This window comes from Bombyx mori, chromosome 25, assembly GCF_030269925.1.
Source record: "Bombyx mori chromosome 25, ASM3026992v2".
NCBI classification, from domain to species: Eukaryota; Metazoa; Arthropoda; class Insecta; order Lepidoptera; family Bombycidae; genus Bombyx; species Bombyx mori.
The window spans coordinates 5873869-5896695 of record NC_085131.1 but is presented as its reverse complement, the minus strand read 5'-3'; the positions used below and the strand labels follow the sequence as shown (position 1 = coordinate 5896695).

The following is a 22827-nucleotide window of genomic DNA, read 5'->3' as shown; positions in this document are numbered from 1 at the left end:
AAAAATGCAATTTTCGTAATTACTGGGTGACCTCTAGTGAGTACGCACGGGTAGGTACCACCACGTGCCTATTTCTGCCGTAAAGCAGTAATGCGTTTCGGTTTGAAGGGTGGGGTAGCCATTGTACTGTAAAAACACATTTGCGTTCTTGATGTCTATGGGCTCCGATGGTCACTTAATACTAGGTGGACCGTAAGCTCGTCCATCTAAGCAATAAACAGGGGTATAGAAAGTATTTTGTACAAAAATCAAAAAGTAGGTAATAATTTTAAAATTAATATCTTTTTCTTGGTCCAGATCCATAGTCGAAACGATATTAAACAATCTGTTTTTTTTTTATTGCTTAAATGGGTGGACGAGATCACTGCCCACCTGGTGTTAAGTGGTTACCGGAGCCCATAGACATCTACAACGTAAAATGCGCCACCGACCTTGAGATATAAGTTCTAAGATCTCAGTATAGTTACAACGGCTGCCCCACCCTTCAAACCGAAACGCATTACTGCTTCACGGCAGAAATAGGCAGGGCGGTGGTACCTACCCGCGCGGACTCACAAGAGGTCCTACCACCAGTAATTACGCAAATTATAATTTTGCAGGTTTCACTTCTAATACACGATGTTATTCCTTCACCGTGGAAGTCAATCGTGAACATTTGTTGAGTACGTAATTCATTAGAAAAATTGGTACCCGCCCGGGATTCGAACACAGGTGCATCGCTCAACATGAATGCGCCTGACGTCTTATATCTTAGGCCACGACGACTTCAAAAATTAAATATTGAGAGCGAGAATGCACTCTGTATTGAGAGTGGAAGTGGGAAAACACCTCAAATGTGGCAAAGCTACAGGGGTTGACGAAATTCCCATAGAGGTATTTAAGATGATGGGGGATATTGGTGTAGATACTTTACACTCAGTTTGTCTGCAAATATGGAATACGGGAGAGTGGCTGCATAAGAATTGGTCGCATTCCTTGTTCATTCTACTGCATAAAAAAGCTTGACTAAAAAGTGTAACAATTTCCGCCTAATATCTCTGATATCTCACGCGAGCAAGATCCTTCTTTCTATTGTAAATAAGAGACTACAGGCATATGTGGGACGGGAGATCGCAGAAGAACAAGCCGGCTTTGTCAAAAGAAAAGGAACACGCGAACAAATTCTCAATCTCGGACAAATGATGAAAAAGCGCGTGAGTTCAATAAACCACTGTTTATTTGTTTTGTGGATTTCCATAAAGCTTTTGACACCGTCAAGTGGTGGAGCTGTGAGAAGTATTATTAATAATGGGAGTACCAGAACATCTAGTTTATCTCATTAAGAGACTCTATAAAGAGCTGCTGTTCGCGTGGACGGAATAGATTCCGAAAATTTTAAGACTCAAGCTGATGTTGGACTGGGATGTATTCTCTCCCCTCTTTTGTTTAATGTCTACACCGAATACATAATGCGGATGGTTTTAGAAAACTGGGACAAAGGTGTTTCAATTGGAGGTCGACTGATATCAAACCTTAGATATGCAGACGATACTACTCTTTTTGTAACGTTACAAGCCGACGTAGAACGGTTTCTTTCGCTTCTAAACGCCATAAACCGCGTTAAAGTAAAGTGATGGTAGTGGACCGTAAGAATAACAATCGATCTGATTTACGTGGAAGAGTAGACAGACGGTCAACGCTCTCGCGGCCGATCACCCACAAGGTGGACAGACTTGATTAAGTCATCTACTAAGTATTCCCTTACTGAATGTACACGTACCGCCACAAATAGAAATAGATGGAGAAGTCTCTCAAAAGCCGCAACCAAGCAATAAGACATACATACCCACGACCACTCCGCCAGGAATGTAGGACATACGACTGAGAAGGAGAAGAAGTATTAAATAGATAATTGTAGTGCATATTTTCTTCGGTTTTGACGAGTCGCCATAACATATACTCGTAAATCTTTTTTTAAGGTTTAATATCGCTTTTATTATAATAGGGGTTAAAGCATTAAATTGCCGTTTAATTGTAATTACCTATTTCATACGTTCATAGAGCCTTCATGGTTTAAGATTTTTGAGTGAAACTTTTTTCAAATGGTACTTATGAGGTTCTTCTTTTAAAAATTGTGCAAACATTCGATTATTAACTTTCAGTTGCTTTTTTTATTCAGCTTAGACAAGAAAGATGGATAGTTCGAAAATTCGAGTGATTTTTGAATACGAGTTCCGACGCAGAACTACATAACGCTGCAAGAACAGCTCGCAATGTCAATGTTGCGTTTGGAGAGAGGATTGCTAATGAACGTACCGTGCAATTTTGGTTTAAACGCTTTCGTGATGGAAATTTTTTATTTGAAGAACAAACCACATGGAAGACCGAAGACACATGTGAATAACAATTAATTGAAAGAGATGGTGGAAGCCGATCTGAGCCAAACTACCCAGGACTCAGCGGCATGGTTTAACGTTACCTTGCCAACGATATTGAATCATTTGCGTCAAATCAGTAAAATAAAAAAATATGAAAAATGGGTGCCTCATGATTTGTCTGATCTACAGAAAGAAACGCGTGTTGAAACTAGTGTTGCCTTGTTGAGTCGATACAGAAATGAAGGAATATTGGATCGAATCGTGACATGTGATGAAAAGTGTATTCTTTACGATAACCGTAAGCGAAAATGCAATAGCTGACTCCAGGTCAAACGCTTCAACAGTGTCCTGAGGTAATGGTAACTGTTTGGTGGTCTCAGCATGGTGTTATTCACTATAGCTTTCTCCGATCTGGTCAAGCAATAACGGCAGATGTGTGTGTGTGTGTGTGTGTTTTTTTTATTGCCCTTGTAAGCAGGCGAGCATACGGCCCACCTGATGGTGAGTGGTTACCGTCGCCCATGGACTTCAGCAATGCCAGGGGCAGAGCCAAGCCGCTGCCTACCGTTTAATACTCTCCACAAGCCTCGTTTGTACTGTGATGATAGTAAAACTTGCAGTGAAACAGCCCCGACTCATGAATCGATCTTCACCATTATTTCTTCATAATAACGCGAGACCTCATAAGCATGAGAAACCGTTTTAAATCTACAGGAACTACAATTAGAAATCATTCATCACCTTCCGTATTTGCCAGACCTTGCTCCAACGGACTACCATTTGTTTCGTGATTTGGACAATTTTCTACGTACCTAATAAAAAGTTTTCTTCCCAGGAGGTAGTACAAAATGCTTTCACACGGTTTGTAGAATCTAGATCACCGGTGTTATATCGCAAAAGCATAAATGACCTTCCTATTAGATGGCAGCATGTTTTAGATAATAATGGTAGATATTTTGATTAAATAAATATGTTAAATGAAAGAAAAAGAAACGAATTTCAATTTTTCAGTACAAATCGATAGTTTCATACTTTAACCCAGCGAAAGTGGGCGATAACGCCCCCTTGTGGTCGCTGCAGGCCTAAAGGGGGGAGGTAAGAGACCCAGAAATAAAATGGGAGCTGTAAAGATTCAAAACTTCAGAATATATTATTATATTATGACATATTATCATATTATTATATGACAATAATAAATACGAGATGAAACCGTAAAAGTAGTATTTTTAAATAAAAAAACATTATATATTATATTTAGTGACAATATTTTATAACGCTTTAAATGTTTATGGTTTTAATTCTAAATCACTAAAAATATCATTAATTGATTTAGTCTGTTAAGTATTTGAGGTAAAATTAGTGAAAAACATAGTTTTTTTTTCTTGCCAATTACCTATAGGCAGATGAGCACGAGTGGTTGATCGCTCAAGGACGTCAGCAGAGCTAAGCCGCTGCCTAACTGAGTTAATAGCTACGTTAATAATAAAAAATACGCTGGTTCTGAAAATTAAAGATCTTATGAACGTCACTTAAGATGCATTCATATGATTACAATCCAGTTTAAATACAAAACCCGTTTAGTGATTAAAACCGATCAACAATAGATCCGCTTACATGCGCAGCTAACTTTACTCGGTAGGTAGGTATATTGGTTGAGCGAATCTCGTTATATAAAACCATTCGTTGCTCCGGTCGGTCTGCATTTTATACTCTGCGTCTGTTAACTGAGGAGTCGTGTTCTGCGTCACGTTTCAATAGTCATAATACGCAGCGTTTCGTTTTCTTAGTACTTAGCAGACGTCATAATGTTTGAAACGAGCGCTTTTGTTTGTTTGGCCCTCGCAGCTGTCGTCTCAGCCACAAACGTGAGACAATGTCCAGGTTAGTAATTTTTACATAACTTTGTGAGTACACGACCTGCTTTCCTTTCATTTAAAGTGTTACATTGTCCATTGCTATTTCTAAATGTGGGCACCATTTTTTTATTTACATTAAGTGTTAACTGCTCTAGATGAATACTGGTACTATGAAGTTCTATGTTATGCCTGCAGTAACTTTTAAGTTTAATTATTAATGTATGATGTTCGTTTGTTTGGCTAGATTTTATGGTTTCGTATATTTCAAAAAACATGTTATCGATGAAAAGTAAATTAGAATAAGTTTCATAATTTACATCAACGGGTACTTACTTAAGGTATTAAGTAAAAAAACTATCAATAGCATCAAGTTAAAACACGTTTTGATTTAGTAAAACAAATGGTCTTGTACTTAGTCCCTTAATGGGCCTTATAACTCGCTTGCCTCCTCGCACTATTACCATTACTAAGAAATATTATCCGTGTAAAAAAATATTATGCTATAGATTATTTAGGTACCTACTTTTAGTTAATTTCATTTACTAGTAGGACGTAGCACGGGTGCATTTCATATTTTCTGCCGCAAACTAGTTAATAATTTGAGATCTATCTCAATTTAGGCGACATGTCAATATAAATAGCACATAGTCACACAGATTAAAACACGGATGCATTTAAATACTCAGTGAACCTATCTTTACATCTAGTTGAAATCAATCGGTATCAGACATATTCTCAAATACAAAAACCACACTAGCCTTGAACTCGTTCAACCAAATTGTGCAAATGAATAAAGAATTGAACCGCAATGTAGGCATAGTCGAAATTTGTTCAACTGATTCACGTTATTTTGGGCTTTTGATTTGTCTCAATGGAGTTGTGATGACTGACGACTAACACTTATTCATTTAATTCGTTATACCAATAGTGTTATCATAAATTCAAAACATCGGTAAATGGACACTAAGCTTCATGATAAATATCACCTAAATAATAGGTATAAATCATTATTACGACGGATCGCCCCGTACCGCGAACAAAAACTCAACACGATAAATCACTGCGATAACATCTTTTTTCTCATTCTTCAATAGAGAGATATTAATGATATACGTGTTTTGTAATCTGTGAAAAAGCTCTTAAAAATAATGCATTTTTTATATAAAGCTCATATTAAAATGTTAACAATACACAGTGCAATACATCGTTATCTACAGAAATCTGTTCCTCGTGCGCCCTTTTCTCGCTGTAAAACTCCCCAAAACTTCAGGACCCCTATCTAATATCTCTCTACAAATGAATCTTAAAGAGAGTTTGTTCCGATATTCAGCTACTTGGTTGTGTCCTTAATCTTACTACTGTCACTGTACTACAGAATCAATGAATGTTCTTATACTGTATAATTATGGTCGCCGTTCCTATTTAGTTCATTTATTAACGTCATTCCCCGGTCGCCGCCGACCCAGTTAGCCTTATTTCACACATAGTATTATCATAAGACCGTTTACTTTTCGAGTAGAAACACGTCCCTAATCGCGAGGAAGCTCCAGAGCGCAGCCGTAACCTTAGGACAGTGGTTCCGAAAATGGCGCATAGACATCAACCCAGCGAAAAGCGCTGCGGTGCTATTTCAAAGAGGAAACTCCACACGGGTTTTCTCCCGGATTAGGAGGAGAAATCTCACACCCCCGATTACCCTATTCAGCCAACCCATACTGGGCCAAGAAGGTCAAGTACCTGGTTGTCACCTGGGTGTACCTGGATGCATCCATGACATTCCGCCCCCATATAAAATCCGTCCGCGACCGTGCCGCGTTTCTTCTCGGCAGACTATCTACCCTATGATCTGTAAGCGGGGTAAAATGTCCCTTCGGTACAAGGCGACACTTTACAAAACTTTCATAAAGCCCGTCATGACTTACGCGGGTGTTTTATTATAATTATTTTATTACTTAGATGGGTGGACAAGCTCACAGCCCACCTAGTGTTAAGTGGTTACTGGAGCCCATAGACGTCTACAACGAAAATGCGCCACTCACCTTGAGATATAAGTTCTAAGGTCTCAAGTATAGTTACAACGGCTGCCCCACCCTTCAAACCGAAACGCATTACTGCTTCAAGGCAGAAATAGGCAGGGTGGTGGTACCTACCCGCGCAGACTCTCAAGAGGTCCTACCACCAGTAATTACGAAAATTAAAAATTTTCGGGTTTGATTTTTATTACACGATGTTATTCCTTCACCGTGGAAGTCAACCGTGAACATTTGTTGAGTACTTATTTTCATTAGAAAAATTGGTACCCGCCTGAGATTCGAACACCGGTGCATCGCTCAACACGTATGTACCGGACGTCTTATCATTTTAGGCCACGAAGACTTCAAAGTGGTGTGATGGTTGTGAACACGCGTGGTGTTCGCTCACGCGGCCCGCAACACATAGACACCCTCCAATCCCTACAATCCTGCTTTTGCAGGCTAGTTCTCGGAGCTCCGTGGTTCATGAGATACACATGAAGTCAGCGTCGGAACAGTACTTCGATTAGGCTATTCGTCATGATAATCGCCTTATCGTAGTCGCCGCTGATTACTTCTGATCACGCAGGAGCCAGTCACCGCCGACGCCCTAGACACGTCCTTACGGATCCAGAAAATCCAGAAAATCCGAAATAGCACCTAAAACAATGCTCCATATTTCAAATGACTTAAGACTAGCAGCTTATGAGAAATGCGCTAGTTATTCTTTTACCATTCATTAAAATATTCAGACCGAAACATAACAAGGATCCAACGTATACTAGACATATAAGGCATTAAAAATGCATTTGTATAAAGCGTGATTTCGATTTCGGGTCGGGACCTATCATCAAGCGTTGATGTAGTGTGAGCAGCCGAGAAGAAGTTTTGTGGGTTAGAGCCACAGAATAATATCTTTCTGTGGTTAGAGCCTTAGAACTGCCGTTGTTTCAATGTATTTAAAATTTCAATTCTGTGTTACAAAGTAGCCAGGGACATTATCATTCTCATGACTAGGCTTATTTAACTGCATCTTTATTGGTTACGATATGGTACATTAGTTACATTGAAATTATATAACATACCTACACCATAACTCAGAAACAAAATTCGATTGTTCTCAGCTGTGTTGATTTCATGAAGGGCTCGTGTGAACGTTATTATTACAAATAATAAAATTGAAATTTTTTAGATTATAGCACGCTTTCAAGCTGTACGTGTCAGTGCATACAACTGCATATTGCAAGGTCGTGTTGGGCTTGAAACGGGTTTATTTAATATATCTTCTGTAGCCGATCATTCCTCAGGTAAAACATGGCACAGGTCTTAAAACAGGTTTGTTCCGATTGAGATTGCCTGACATGGCGACAACTAAAATTATGACTATAATTTAGTTTTTCATATCTACTTCAAAAAAGTTAACGACGCTATTATTGCATGCAATTAAATATACATTATATAGGTACCACAATAATAATTATCGAGTTATAGCGTGGCGGTCAAGGACTGCACGCCAGTCGTAATTCTATTTATGTAAAACTAGCTTAGAAACGTAAGACTTGAGGGCATTGTGTTGTTTTTTTCTTAATGTTTTTGAACTGTGCGTAATGAAACATTAATTACGATATAATTTAACATTACGATTTAAAGTTGCTAGTTCTCCATCGCTGTGTGTTGTTTTATTTGTTTCTATATAACAGTGGAATAATGTCGAAAATGTATGCAACTGCATTTGTTATATAGCTTTAGTAGAATATTGACCAAAATGAGATATAAATTTCGATTTCTAATTGAAGTCAAACAGGTTTTTTACTTAGGAGTTGACGGACGATCATACATGAATACCTACGTTTTTGCTTATGGTTAAAAACTCTTTTACGAATCAAGAAAACGCATGAACAGATGGCACATGTAAACGAAATGAAGATGTTGCGCTGGGCGGGTGGGGTGACCAGGATGGACAGAGTTCGGAATGAATACATACGGGGGAGCTTTAAAGTCGCATCAATCACAGACAAAATTACGGAAAATCGCCTTAAATGCTATGGCCATATCATGAGACGGGACGAAGCCATGAAGTAAAAATCGCATTAAGCTTGCCAGAACAAAAGAGAGGTAGAGGCCGCCCGCCATCGGTTTGGTGGTCAAACATCGAAAGAGATCTTAAGAAAGCCCAACTGCCAAAACCTGGCGCCGTAGAGTGAGGGGACCCGACCCCAGGTAACGGGAACAGGGACGGAAGAAGAAGAAGAAACAATCTCGCGCACACTATATAATACAACTACTTTAAAACAATAGTGAAATTGAATGGTCAGTATTTTTAATCATATGTTTGTCTCGCAAAAAAGCCAGACATTTCCGTGATACCGGAAACTACAGAGTTTGATGTGTCCTTCATAGGCAGATGTAATTTTATGTTAGTTACATACTTAATATAACAGATCGCATAAACATCGCAAGCGGTTAGACATATCTGAATTATATTATCGTTAGCTTTGTTACTGAAGTGGCTACACCAATACGCCTTTTAATTTTTGTCATTATGATTCTTGTCATATCTTGAATTCTCAAACATTATTCGATAATTCTGAGCACGTAGTTCCTCTGACGTTGCTCTGTTCTAGGAAACTATATAAAATTGTGATTCATTCAATTATATAAGTAATGCTTAAAAGTACGTAGAGTACCTACTTATATATATTTTTGGACTTTTCGAATCTTTTCTGAAAAATGTGTCAAAATCAAACATCAAGGAAGCGAACGAGAAACTCATTAGCGTACATATCTGGAACACATGAAAACCAGCTAGCCAGCAAGTATTAGTCATATGAAACCTTTTTATTTTCCTGGGGGCCGTGTCTTCTATAAGATTCCAACGCCGAGCGGGAGCGCGTCGTGAACTAAACCTGTGGACTTCGAAACATACGACTCGAAGTGCTTCAGTCTTCGATCATCATATTGATGATCGAAGGCTTCAGTGCTTATTCCGAGTTTTTTAACTTCTCGTGCGTTTTACTTTCTCGTAAATTTGTATGGAGTTGGAACAGCCACCCTTCGTTTGCCGCTAGGGGCGCTGGTCCTACTCCATACTTTAGCCACCTTTTACGGCCTGGCCACGGAGATCGGCGGTGCGAACGACGAAGCGGTGGATGAGGCGACCATTCGCGCAGCACCGTTTGCAGGCCACGGGTACTTACGTTCGCCGCCGCGACTAGTAAGGAAGTCCGACAGCGAAATGTTTATATAGAAATTATCTCGATATTGCTTACAAATTAATAGTTTTTTGGTTCAAGACCTATTATTTGGAAAAGATTGTGAAGTACATGATTTGAATAAGAATCGGAGTATACCTATAGATGGAGAATTCCACAAGAACTACGAGAAATACTTTGGGTGGCTAGACTTCCAAATAGCTGGTCTAGCTAGTATTTCAGCTATTTTTTTGTTGTTGCTTAGATGGGTGAACGAGTTCACAGCCCACCTTGTGTTAAGTGGTTACTGGAGCCCATAGACATCCACAACGTAAATGCGCCACCCACTTTGAGATATAAGTTCTAAGGTCTCAAGTATAGTTACAATGGCTGCCCCACCCTTCAAACCGAAACGCATTACTGCTTCACGGCAGAAATGGCAGGGTGGTAGTACCCACCCGAGCGGACTCACAAGAGGTCCTACCACCAGTAATTACGCAAATTATAATTTTGAGGATTTCATTTTTATTACACGATGTTATTTCTTCACCGTGGAAATCACTCGTGAACATTTGTTGTGTACGTATGTCATTACAAAAATTGGTACTCGCCTGATATTCGAACACCGGTGCATCGCTCAACACGATTGCACCGGAGGTCTTATCCGTTAGGCCACGACGACTTTAAAAATATAAAATAAAAAAAAAAAATATATAAAAATTTCGGCGTTAATTTTTCGCGGCGAAAACAACTAAACTCATTTAATCACTGTACTATTCGCCGCGACTACCGCTCGACTCCGTGGCTCGCGCCGTCCGTATTCATTCATTTGTTTTGCTCGCCCGCCGCATCGTAAGTCGCCCGCGCGATTCGCTCGGTACATTTCGCCGGTCGCTTCGCCGGTCGCCGGTGCGCGTGGCTTGTTAGGTACATTTCTATGCGCTTATTTTAGTCGCTAGACGCTTCGCCGTTCGCACCGCGCGAATATTCGTATCGGCGAATGTCCCGTGGCCAGGCTGTTAAGGTGTGCCTTGCGTTGCAAGAAACGAGGGCGAGGGTGGCAAACACGTGGGATGAGATGTCCTACTTTTTTCCCGCGGTGCACATATGTACTATTTTTTCTCCTACCAGGCCGAAAGATCGACATTGTAAAAAACTTAGCACCCCTGGAGTACCGAGCCGGGGTCCAGGGGCGAAGCCCTGGCGGGGGGTTTGGGGGGCAGGGCACTCATAAAAAAAAAAAAGATGTTGTGTCGTGGGACACCAGGTAGGAACGAAGTTCCTTCGGCTAATGTAGAATCGACACAATTTGCAAAAAGAATCATGCTCAATTTTATGTAGGTTTTCTTGATTTTTCTCTTAAATTTTGCTGATTAGTTTTTATTTAAGTATAGGAAAGTATTTAGGAAATTCAGTATTTTAGGAAATAATAAATTACGTAAAATAGAAAGAGAATGGATGAGAGCACGAAAAGAAAGAGGGAGAAAGAGAAAGGTATTATACACTACTCGTTTGTGTATGCGACTGTCGCGCCTGCGCACGTCTCATTTAACGGTTTTATTCCACGCACTTTTTTCCACGGATTTTTTCCACGGATTTTTTCTTAATGTTTTACTATCACATTTTTTTCAGTTCGGTCGCGCAGCAAAATCCCTATCCCCTCCAAGCCTGCCGTAAGGAACATCGTTCCAAAAACAATTTTACTGTTTTTTAATTTTTAAATAAACTACTACTAATTGAATAAAAACTGTCTGATGAACTCATCTTTGTTTAATACTTCACTATTAAATTTTATTGCCTTTTTTTATTTTACTTTTACACTAAACATAATATTACAAAATAACCGAGCACAACAATGGCGGAGAATTTTAGGTGCGTGAGAGCAGACGTAGACACTAACGCGCATGCGCAATTGTACCTAGGGAGAAAAAGTTACACTTTCTTCCCTGTACAGCGGAACGAAAACCGAACTTTCGGCGTAGGTAGGAGAAAAAATTGATTCTCTTTGATAACCTTATGCAGTCATGCTGGTTAGAGTCTTGTTCAGAAACTAGGCAATGCCACCTGAATACCACTTGGCCCGTGAGTTCGTCCACCCAAGTAATAAATAATAAAAAATAAAGGTTTTCCAAAGTTTCAGCAACTTCTTAGCTGGGAAAAAAATAAAAACCGGACAGACAGTATAAAATGCCTTATAAGAGTTTTTTGATTTCCGTGCACCTAAATTCTTCAAGAAGGGTATCGAAAAACTACCACTTTACTGGCAGAAATGCATCGATATCATGGGTGCAAATATAAATTCATAGATATATTATATATATTTTTTTAAATTAGGTACTATTTATTATTTCTGTATACTAAAGGCCATTTTCACCTAATACTTTATTGATAAATATTGGTAAAAGTAATCGTCATCAAAATCTTAAAAAGTACGCCACGTTTTTATTACGATAAAAAAAAATTAACTCCTTTTTGAGCTTATACACAATTACAAATTTTCTACTATTTAGTTAAGCTAGTTACGAGAGCTGTTTTTTAAGTTATTCTTTTTCTTTGCTTTTTTAGTCTTTAACGATGATAGTTTCATATTAAGAAGGAACGGCTACCATATCAAACAAAGGCAGAAGGCGCGTACATGCATCACAAGAGCACTTGGCGCAAGACACTACCGTGCTTTTCCCCCTATCTATTCGCTGGTAGCCTAGGGGGCTATTCCAGCTACGTCCAGACGGGTAGGTGAGCTCACGGGCTCAACCTAAGAAAATTTGTTAATACTAGCCCTAGCAAGAGCCGTGCTTGTCAGAATCTACCACCGGATCGGAATCACGACCCACTGAGAAGATCCTGTGAGAAACTCAGTGGGCTGTGTCTTTGGGTTATGTCGAACTCTTCGTCGTAATCGACCAGTTTGACGAGAAGGGTGGCCGTTGTTTGAAGAGCACCGAGAGAGGATCCGGGGGATCCGACAAGACATCTTTCGGGCGACGGCCGCTTTGCGTTGCCCCGTCGCCTGGGTCGGCTAGCTAAATAGCGGCAACGACAATAAGAGAATTATCGTGTCGCGCCACATTGTCGAAGTAGCGTTCTGACACTACCTTAAGATACTTAGGTATCGGTTCTAAGTTTAGATCTTCGTGAAGGTCAACATTTCACACGTACCACGGTGCTCCGACGGCTATCCTGCAGAAACGGGATTGGATGACCTGGAGGGAGTTTATGTGCATGCGGGCCGTGTGAGGGAAAACTACACTTGCATAGGCCATGACGGAAACTACCGTGCTTTCAGCGTCAATCCTGCAGATTCTGATCAAGATAATCGGATAATTTAATTACCAGTGCCCCTGATGTGTGCCAAATTTCAAACCAATCCGATGTTTGGAAGGTGATACCAATCTAAATAAAACGTGTTAACAAAAAGGTACCTCCCTGCAGAATTCTAACACCGACAAGTCGCATCGCTCGATACAAGTACACCTGGCGTCTTATCCTTACGGCCATGACGAATTCATAGCTGTTTGCAGCAACTGCTGTAATAATTATCTTCGTTACCAATTCCCTATTACTTTGGAAGTATGCCCCTGCATATCTGTTAATTAGATGTGTATTGTTTTTTTTTCCCTTCCTAGCTGAAGGCCTTGAAAGGCTATTTTAGCGTAACCTTAACTAGTAGGTGAGCTCACGGGGCTCAAACCTGACGAGTGTATTGTGAAATTCAATTGATATACATAGATGTGTAAATAGAGCTCGTTGCCAAAATCCGTTTGTGAAGTAGATATATGTATGTATATAATATTGACTGATTAGTTGAAACGTAATGAGGCATACCCTTGGCATACGGTTATTACTAAAGGTAATTTAAAATTATCCAAAATCGACAAAAACGTTGGTTTTGAAAGTTAACGTATTCAGTTTACTGTGTTGTTATGTTAGGTTGTTATTTGCGAGAGACGTATATAGGTTTGGATGTGCGCTTAGCATTACTGATGTCCATAAGCATCGGTAAATACTAACTATGAATCAGATGGGCAGTTATAATTTTAATCAAAGAACTGTACGTAAAGCTAAGATTAAAACAAAAATAATATAATAGTTTAAAAAAACTAACAAAATACGCTTTTATAGAAAATCCAACTAAAAAATAGAAAATAAATTTTAATAAATTTGAATTAAAAATAGCGTAAGAAAAAATTATTTTATTGTAAAAAAGCGTGGGGTGTTTTTCAGGATATTATCAAAATAACCCTTCCACTCATATATGTTCATAAAAGATTTATAACTATTGATATAAATATTTTATGAATACTAACCCACGCTTTTTTTACAATAAAATCATTTTTTCTTACACTATTTTTAATTCAAATTTATTAAAAATGATTTTCTATTTTTTAGTTGGATTTTCTATAAAAGCGTATTTTGTTAGTTTTTTTAAACTATTACTTTTTTCATTTTTTAGTTGAATTTCAAATTTTTTTATTTTTTTTTTTCATTTTTTTTAATATTTAATTGTCATCGGTCCTTAAATTAAGTATACCAAATTTCGAGTTAATCCGACGTTTTGAAGGGGGTCAAAATCATGGTCAAAGATTCCGTTACATATTAACATACATACGTCTGAACCTAATAAAAGCGTATTAAAAATTGTCATCATTAAAGCAATAAAAATCTTCATTTTCAGGAAAATCAGTCCCCGAGTTGAGTAAGGCGGTCCAGTTACATGAATGCATTAAACTACCTTGCGTTCTAAAGAAAAATACAGATCAACATATTGTAATTAAATTTACACCAGGTAAGAATATTCAACGAATGTTTAACTACTGTAATGGAAAATTTTATTTTGTTCTAAAAGCGCTTGTAAAATGCAAGATAATCTCCAAAAATAAATTTAAAAGTTGAAATTGAAAATAAAATTATAAATTCATACTGCACTGACAGAGTAGCAAGATTAAAATTTATATGGATATCGTAGGCTAGCTGCTAATTTAGGGTAAAGGAAAACATGGCGCTGACGATCGCTGTTCCGGCGTCTTTATGGAAGTACGGTAGCGGGCAGAATCGCGCTAAACCCGTCGACTAGTCTCAGTTGGCTTCTGTATTATCCAAAGTCTAGAGCAGGTTGTTGAATGACAATTTTTTTTTATCGATCCGACTTTCAGCATGCTCTTAACGTGGGCGAGAGTGGACAGATATTCTCATAAACCAAAATAGTGATAAAAGAAAAACTGTATTTGGTACTCTTAACGTAGGCGAGAGTAGACAGATATTCTCATAAACCAAAATAGTGGTAAAAGAAAAACTGTATTTGTTCATACATCCATGGAATCGAAAAACACTAATTTTTATCCATTTTTACCAAATCTATCCAGAAGAAAACTGAACATGTTCGTTAAATTTTAGAGAGCCGAACGAATGTTAGATATGGTCCCAACGATCCTCGTGCTTTATAGTTCACTGCCATGATTCATTCTCGCATCTGCCTAGCCGTTAGACGCTTAGCCTGCCATGATTGCATTTGACTGCGGAATCACCGTAGATCACACTTATTTTATTGCAGGGGCCGAATTTCATACGAGATTTCCACGCCTAGGGGGCGCGTAGGGTATGTGAGCCTTGGAGGTCTGCAGATGTTGAGAGCAGAACGCGGGCCCAAGGATGTTTTAGGGTCCTACCCACTAAATGACCCGAGTTCAGAACCCAGGCAGAGTAGGGGAGTTCCCACGGTCAACATTACAACCACGGCGCCGCACCTAGGACGCCTGACAGGCAGATCGTGTGGGCAATAGTCGACTACTCTACATCAACTTTAGCTGCAACTTTAGGACTCATTGAGATGTTCTTTGATAGGCAACATGGCGTTGCTATATACATTTTTTTATTACTCTATATGGGTAAACAAACTCATAGCTTACCTGGTGTTGAGTAGTGAGCAGATTAATAGAAGACACAACATGAACTCCCCCATCCATCTTGAAACATGAGCTCAAAATCTCAATTTTATTGGTAGACGGCTTTCCCATTACCTAACCTCAGCGCGCGGAGGAGGTTGAATACATCTTATGTAATTGCGATATAGACCATATATTCGTTTTTTTTTTTTTTTTCAGAAAAAGATGTCTTGGATTTAAAAAACAGTGTGAGTGCGAAATTATTTGAAATAGACCTACCTTTTATTGGTGTAGACGGAACGTCTGTCTGCGACAAGATACATACAGAAGATGATCAGAAATCAGGATGTCCGCTCAAAGCGGGGACCAACTACATCTATAAAGACACCTTTCCTATTCTCAGTATTTACCCATCAATTCAAGCGGAAGTAACATGGGCTTTAAAAGCTGAAGATAAGGATGTGATTTGTTTTAGAGTACCTGTTAAGATTTCTTAAGTTCTTAATTTGATTTATACATAATTATTAATGATTTAGGAAGGATTTAGTCCTGATAGTTTATTTAGAATTAATATGATATGTTTGAACAGTTGATTGATGAATTGATTGATGATCAAAAGTCTGTTTTTATTTTTGACTTGGTCCACTTATTCTATTTTAGACATCATGCAAATCGTTTTTCTGCTCTGTGCTATTCATGTAATATTTGCGGAATTAGCAAATCTTGTTGCTAATCATTAAACGAATAAAACAATACATTATGGAGGGCATGTTTTACTACCGGGTCACTGAAAAAAACCTTAATGAATAAAACTATTAAAAATAAAACAAAAGTGTAACCATAGCATAGGTAACACGAATTAAACCAGTCACATTTAGGTATATGAAATAGTTCTAAAATATTAAAATTATGAACGTTTAGATGATTTGGTAGTGATCAAAGCGGGAACTTCGAAACACGTTATTTTCTTATCACCATCGTTAAGACTCTAGTGCACTCGCATTGAGATAGTAGGGTAAAATGGTTGAATGAAGAATTTGTTTACGTAGCTGTATTGTACGCCTGGAGCTAAAGGGCACGGTGCTGCTTCTCCGGTATCCACCCTTATTATGTTGGAACATGCACTAACTCCTGAGACGCCGATGAAAGGAATCGGTAGGCCTTCAATGCTAGCATAAACATCGTTCACGAGTTCCTTTACTTCTTCCGCTAAAAAAACGTAAAAATCAATATTTTTCTTCATTGAAATTTTCACTTTTTCTTCTTAACAAATATTATGATATAATGTAATATTTTATTATGATCTTAATTATTTTTTAATAACTACCACAGAAAAAAATGTAGTGATGCCATAACTATCACGTTTAAAAAAGACAATAGAAAAATTTTAACAAACGCGGGATCTGTTGCCTTATAGTTCAGTCTTATTTCTGTTCCTTAATTAATTTATTAACTTGTATAGTTGGGAATAGACACAATTGGCCAAAACCAGGGCTCTTACTTTATGTTTATATATTTTTTTAAATTAAACTATACATTATAATAAAACTTACTTGGTGTAAATTTGAAAATCACCGTGGTATTTGTATTTACAACCAGTTTGCATGTCTTCTTACCACAGGGAATGACTTGGATGTTGTCTTTTAAATCCTCAAAACGCTGACCTACAAAAGATCAATCAGATATTTATTAAAAAATTAAATTCCCGTAAAATGTTGATAGTTGTAAATATACAGAAATGAGATAAAGTACTAATAAAATTTTATGAGAAGCGAACAGAACGCGAGAAAATTGTAGGTATGTGTATTCAAAGGCTGATTATAATTTGAAATAATGCAAAGTGTACAGATGTAACAAGACCATTCTCGAAACCTAAACGAGAACAAAACCCTGACGTAAATGGAAAACAATATTCATTTGTTAACGTAACCAAAAATATTCTTGTATTTTTGTACACCAATTACATTCTTTAAAACTTAGATCAGTGTACTATGAATGTTTTATTGCCCTTTTAGGCAGACGAAGCACATGCCCCCACCTAATGGTGAGTGGTTACCGTCGCCCATGGACTTCAGCAATGCCAGGGGCAGAGCCGAGCCGCTGCCTACCGCTTAATACTCTCCACAAGCCTCGTGTGTGTTCAAAAAATTTCTTCCTGGTAACCAGGTAATTGATAGACAATAAATAGATGTTGTTTAAAAACATAAGAAAAGATGCTTTAATACTAAACCGAACCGATCAATCAACCTGGAAGTTTGAAGTTCTTGTCAAAAAATTATTTAAATTTTAATAGATATCAAGAACCAAAAAAAATGAATGACTAAAACACACATCAAACAGATATAATAAATCAGTCAATACAGAGAAATTACAATACCTACACAAAAGAGGAGAGAGATTCCATAAGGTTTTTGTGAATTTATCAAAAACGAACAGAAATGTATACTTAATTACCATGCTTATACCATGACATAAAACCATAATTACTATATGCCATAAATATATATTACCTAAATATCATGAAGTATTAAGCGAAATGTTGCTTAAACCAAATAGCTTTTCACCCCTCGATATCATATTTTTATTTGATTATTGCCTATCACTTAATATAAAAGTTAAACAAACCTGGGCATTGTTCCACCGGTGTAGGGTCTGCAGAAAACACCACAGAAAATCTCAGCGCAAAACACGCTATTATTTTATAAATATTATGCATTGCAATTTAAATTTATATAAATTTTGTTACAAATCCCACGTCCGCTCACAATAAGTGACTACAAATGTTTGGCATTAGTTTACCATTAGTTTGCATACAAGTTAGCATTCGGCAGTAGGAAAGTCCTTGACTACATTGGTAACTTTAGGTTTATTATAATTTTTCGAGTCTTCACTTTAAGTTCATTATTACAATAATATTCGGATAATTAGATCCAACGGGTTAAAGAAAACGCACGAATGTTTATTATATCCAAAATACATAAATGAGTTAAGGCCTATGTAAATAAAAGTATGTAATAGATAAATGCTAATTATAAAGCCCAGGGATTATTTGGAGTATCTGTTTTTGGTTGCTTTGGCAAGCATACGACCGACTTGGTGGAAAGTACTCACTGCTGCCTGTGGACATCGGAATACCAAGGATTCAATTACCCCGCAGACTACCGTAAAACTAACAAGAGAAGGGCGCCTCAAAAACGATAAACAAATGCAGCATAGCATAAGAAATACAGAGTTCCCAATACTAAGGCAGATTTTAGTAAAATCGTAGATATCTTACTCAATGTGAAAGTGTGATCGCAATGCAAATTAAATAATATGCTCGGTAAAAGGCAAACCAGTATTTTTATTTATGTCCATAATTTTATTATACAGAGCCTACGCTGATAAGCAGCTACAATCTTTCTGCCTTATTCAGCAGGGAAGCAGTAATGTATTCCCGTTTGAATGTATCAAATAGAATAAGTATTCTTACCTACAATGCCATTAAGATTCAACCTCATGTCACAAAATGTCAGGCGGCATTCACGCTGTTGTGTCTATAGGTCCCTGTTACCCTTTCAGAGGTGGGCCATTATCCATTCATCCATCCATTATCCATCAATTTACAACAATAAAAAAACAACAATCAAGTCTAAACACAAATTTCCAAATTCAAATTGAAAAACTAGTTTTAGCCGGACAAAACGAGTTCTCAACCAAAACTAGTTTCTACTGTAAAATCCATATATACAGGGTGAAAACGAAGACTTGATATCTGAGATAATATAACTAAAATAATCACGATTGAAAAAACGTATGTAACTAATATTATTGCTTAAAAACCAGCTCAATGAATCGTGCGAAATTATCTGGAGGCCTGTATGCAAAACATCCGTTTTACCATTTTATCATTTTCGTGAAATATCAAGAATCTAAGACCTAATTTCACATTACCACAATAGTTCTCGACCGCAGATTGTCAGAGGATATATCCTTAAAGAGTTTCCAAGCACAACAAATATATAATAGATTGGGGAAAAAGTCTTTTCGCATTATAGTATGTATGAATTTGTAATAAAATCTCTTTGGCTATACTATTTGTATCTGGCTGGTTTTGGTATCATTAAAAGTTTAAATTTTAAAGAAGATAATTCCAAATTCAAATTAGGAGAATGTGTGATTTTTATTTATTTTTCGTACTGTCAAGATGAGTGAATCTAATGAAGAAATTAGAAACATTTTAATATTTTACTACAAAAAAGGTAAAATGTAACGCAAGCCGCGAAAATATTTGAGATATATTTTATGGACCTAGTGCAGTGTCTATGAGAGTAGCACAAATTTGGTTTAAACGTTTTCAATCCGGAAAATTTGATGTCAAAGGTGCATGTCGCTCTGGTCGCCCTATAAGGGTTAAAATGGATGCCATTTTTGAAAAATTGAGCAAGATCGGCATATCAGTAGTTACGACGTAGCTCTTCAGCTTGTCCGAGTGAACTCGCAACAAGGTGATGCTATGTGTGTGTTGGAATTGGAAGGGCATTATTCGTTATGAACTATTACCACCAGACAGGACCATCAATTCTGAACTCTACTGCGAACAAATTTAATGATGAGATTAAAGCAAGAAGTGAGAGAAAGCGGCCAGAATTAATGAACAGAAGGGGTGTGGTTTTTTACCATGATAACGCTAGACCTCACACATATTTAGCCACTCAGCAAAAATTATGAGAGCTTGGCTGAGAGGTGTTAAGGCATCCGCCGTATAGTCCTGACTTTGCACCTTCAGATTTCCACCTATTTCGGTCTCTTCAGAATTCTTTAGATAGTGTCAGGTTAACTTCACGAGAGGACTGCCAAAACCAATTGTCGCGGTATTTTGATCAGAAGCCCCAAAATGTCTATAGCAATGGGATCATGTGGCAATCCCCCCTACAAGGTGGCAAAAAGTTATCGAACAAAATAGTACCTACATAATTTAGTTAAATTTAAATAAACTATATTAAAAAATGTTGTGAATTTTCTTAAAAAATGCAAAAAAACTTTTGTATTGTATATAAAAATAATTATTTTATTCCCTTTTGGACTTCCGAAAAGTTAGCTAACACCCTGTATAAAATAATATTATTATGGTGTTGGCATTAATGCTACATCCGTGAGACTTGAGAAGAATTAAATTGATATTTTATTTCTTGCCATACACACTTCCGGAGGCATAATATCATTTTTATATTCCGCTATAATTACAGTGCAGCAATTTCAATCAGTGAATAGGCATTCGTACGTTTATAGTTACATGGGTACTACGGGTATGGTATCAGATCAGGCAAAGAAGATGGGTAAATTATTTTCCCCAAAAAATTAGACTAGTAAATACATATACGAATACTACTGACGATTTTTCCCCTACCTACTGCTAATAACCTCGAGGGGTTATATGTACTAGCTTCACCAAACGTGTAGGCGAGCTCAAGGAATTCAGCCTGGGAGATGGAGACTGCTAACATCTGCACTAGCAAGATCAGTGCTTCGCTGAATCTACCATCGGATCCGGTGAATCCGGCGCCGTCCACCACCGGAGCAAAATTCATCCATACTATCTGGACCCATATTTTTTATTTCTATCCCAGTCATGAACTCGTCTGGCCATTCTTTGCCTATAAAAATATCCGACCAATAGGCCCAATATGATTGATATATTTTTATACTAAGTAAATTAATAAATTTGTATCAGAGTGTATTAGCTAAGGACGCAAGTGTGGTGCCTATGAATAGGTACATTAAATAAAAAAAAATGTGTTTGCAGAGTGTGAATTTGATTGACTTTAAAAAAAGAATACAGATTAGGCATGTATGTATATTGTTGGGATAACAAATAGGCTTTATTAGCAATAATAAAGAAGTTTTTTTTTATTGCTTAGATGGGTGGACGAGCTCACAGCCTACCTGGTGTTAAGTGGTTACTGGAGCCTATAGACATCCACAACATAAATGCGCCACCCATCTTGAGATATCAGTTCTAAGATCTCAAGTATAGTTACAATGGCTGTCCCACCCTTCAAACCGAAACGCATTACTGCTTCACGGCAAAAATAGGCAGGGTGGTGTTACCCACCCGCGCGGACTCACAAGAGGTCCTACCACCAGTAAAAAACGTCTAGCAAGTCTATCTAACGTCTAGCAAGTCTGTAAAGAAACAAAAAAGTCAGAAGTGGCCTACGAAATGAAATAGCTCTGTTTTGGAATAGCGGCTGTCATTCTTCCAAAGTATTCAATTGCTTCACAGTCTATATGAGTAGGATAGTGATAACAAAAATATTATTTATAGCTCATATATGAGTCGACTATTATCAAAGCCGGCAATCTGACTTTTGGACAATTATTGGTAAATCAGAAAAACGAATTATTGACTTTGTATTCCATTGGCAGTCACAAAACTCTTCGGAACGACATCAGCTTAGATAAATAACAGGTTAACTATTAACCTTTATTTAATGCAGGTTTTGAACCGTATTCTTTGAAGGAGACGATTATATTCAAATCAATCTGTATTGACATATCAATAACATTTTTTTGTCCAAATGCACAGATTGCCACCTTTGATAATAGACGACTCATATTATCGTATATCAGTTGCATTGAATTCTTAATACCTTACCGATAATTACGCAAACTTATGAATTGTTTTTGGCATGTTCATCACAGAAAGTCATACGCTCATTGTATAACACGTAATTACTAGAAAAAATTATACTATTTCAACGAAATAGCAAAATTAAATTATCGCCACCGTGATACATAGGCGCGATAAATTGATACCGATTTGTGTATTGTGGACCGAACTTTCGGGTTCGACTCGGACACGACGACGTTTTTTTTTTGTTTGTTTGAAAGATTACTGGTGGCCAGAAGGCCTTTCCAGTTTCACCATGACAGGTGGGCGAGCAAATGCTCAGCCAGGAGTGGTGGGATTTGCTAACAACTGCCCGAGCGCCTCCGAAGGAGACGTAACAACTCAAGAGCAATTGCTTCGCGACCACGGCGACGTAGTTCACTGAGAGAGCAATACGTGAGTGTCTGTTACGCCGTCTCCAATCTAATCCACAGTGATGTCGCTTTTCCATAGGTTTTTCCCAAACCAGCCGCGCTCGGAAAACATCTACACCAGCTGGTAAGTGACATGTCCTCGGTAGCGTGCTGAAAATGATAAAACAATTGCTGCATTTGGCAGCGCCACCAATCGGATACGATTTTAAAGCTAAACAATGCACGAACCCACTCAAACAAAAAAAAATCATTAAAACTGGTTTCCATCTTTACAATCGCGCCGCCCGCCACCGGAGTAGAGTTCATCCTTACTACCTATAACCACTGCGTTCATCCACAGTGCGATTCCAGTGATTTTGTCTGCAACATATCATCCGTCTTTGGAATGACGTTTCGTCCTCGGTATTTCCGGAGCGCCATGATATTTGTCTTTCTTCAATCGAGGTTTGTGGAGAGTATCTACTCAATGGTAGCTATCGGTTTGGCTGTGCCGACACAGCTGA

The 22827-nt window shown here is 37.9% G+C and overlaps 2 protein-coding genes across 3 annotated transcripts; one reads left to right on the top strand and one right to left on the bottom strand.

Moving 5' to 3' along the window:
• Window positions 1–4083: 4083 nt before the first annotated feature.
• On the top strand, window positions 4084–16062 carry LOC732993 (ML-domain containing secreted protein). Its single transcript, NM_001046989.1, is given in 3 exon segments — window positions 4084–4238; window positions 14092–14202; window positions 15518–16062. Coding segments are annotated over 3 exon segments (465 nt in total). The 5' UTR covers window positions 4084–4162; the 3' UTR covers window positions 15796–16062.
• Window positions 16056–19101, bottom strand: LOC101736837 (ecdysteroid-regulated 16 kDa protein). 2 transcript variants are annotated; one of them, XM_038020498.2, is made up of 3 exons: window positions 18771–19101; window positions 16852–16962; window positions 16056–16507 (listed from the first exon to the last, which is right to left on the bottom strand). In XM_038020498.2, exons 1-3 carry the CDS (start codon window positions 18796–18798, stop codon window positions 16287–16289), a joined length of 360 nt encoding a protein of 119 aa, XP_037876426.1. In that variant the 5' UTR covers window positions 18799–19101; the 3' UTR covers window positions 16056–16286. The 2 variants fall into 2 exon arrangements, with proteins under 2 accessions (XP_037876426.1, XP_062532118.1); XM_062676134.1 differs by lacking the exon at window positions 18771–19101 and adding an exon at window positions 17924–18629.
• Window positions 19102–22827: the final 3726 nt, after the last annotated feature.

Excerpts from the sequence above, each read along its gene's own strand:
- LOC101736837 (XM_062676134.1), bottom strand. The coding sequence starts at position 18,014 with ATGCATAATATTTATAAAATAATAGCGTGTTTTGCGCTGAGATTTTCT. Across the intron at positions 16,963-17,923 it reads ACCGGTGGAACAATGCCCAG|GTCAGCGTTTTGAGGATTTA; the intron begins GTTTGTTTAACT and ends GATCTTTTGTAG. Across the intron at positions 16,508-16,851 it reads GATTTTCAAATTTACACCAA|CGGAAGAAGTAAAGGAACTC; the intron begins GTAAGTTTTATT and ends ACGTTTTTTTAG.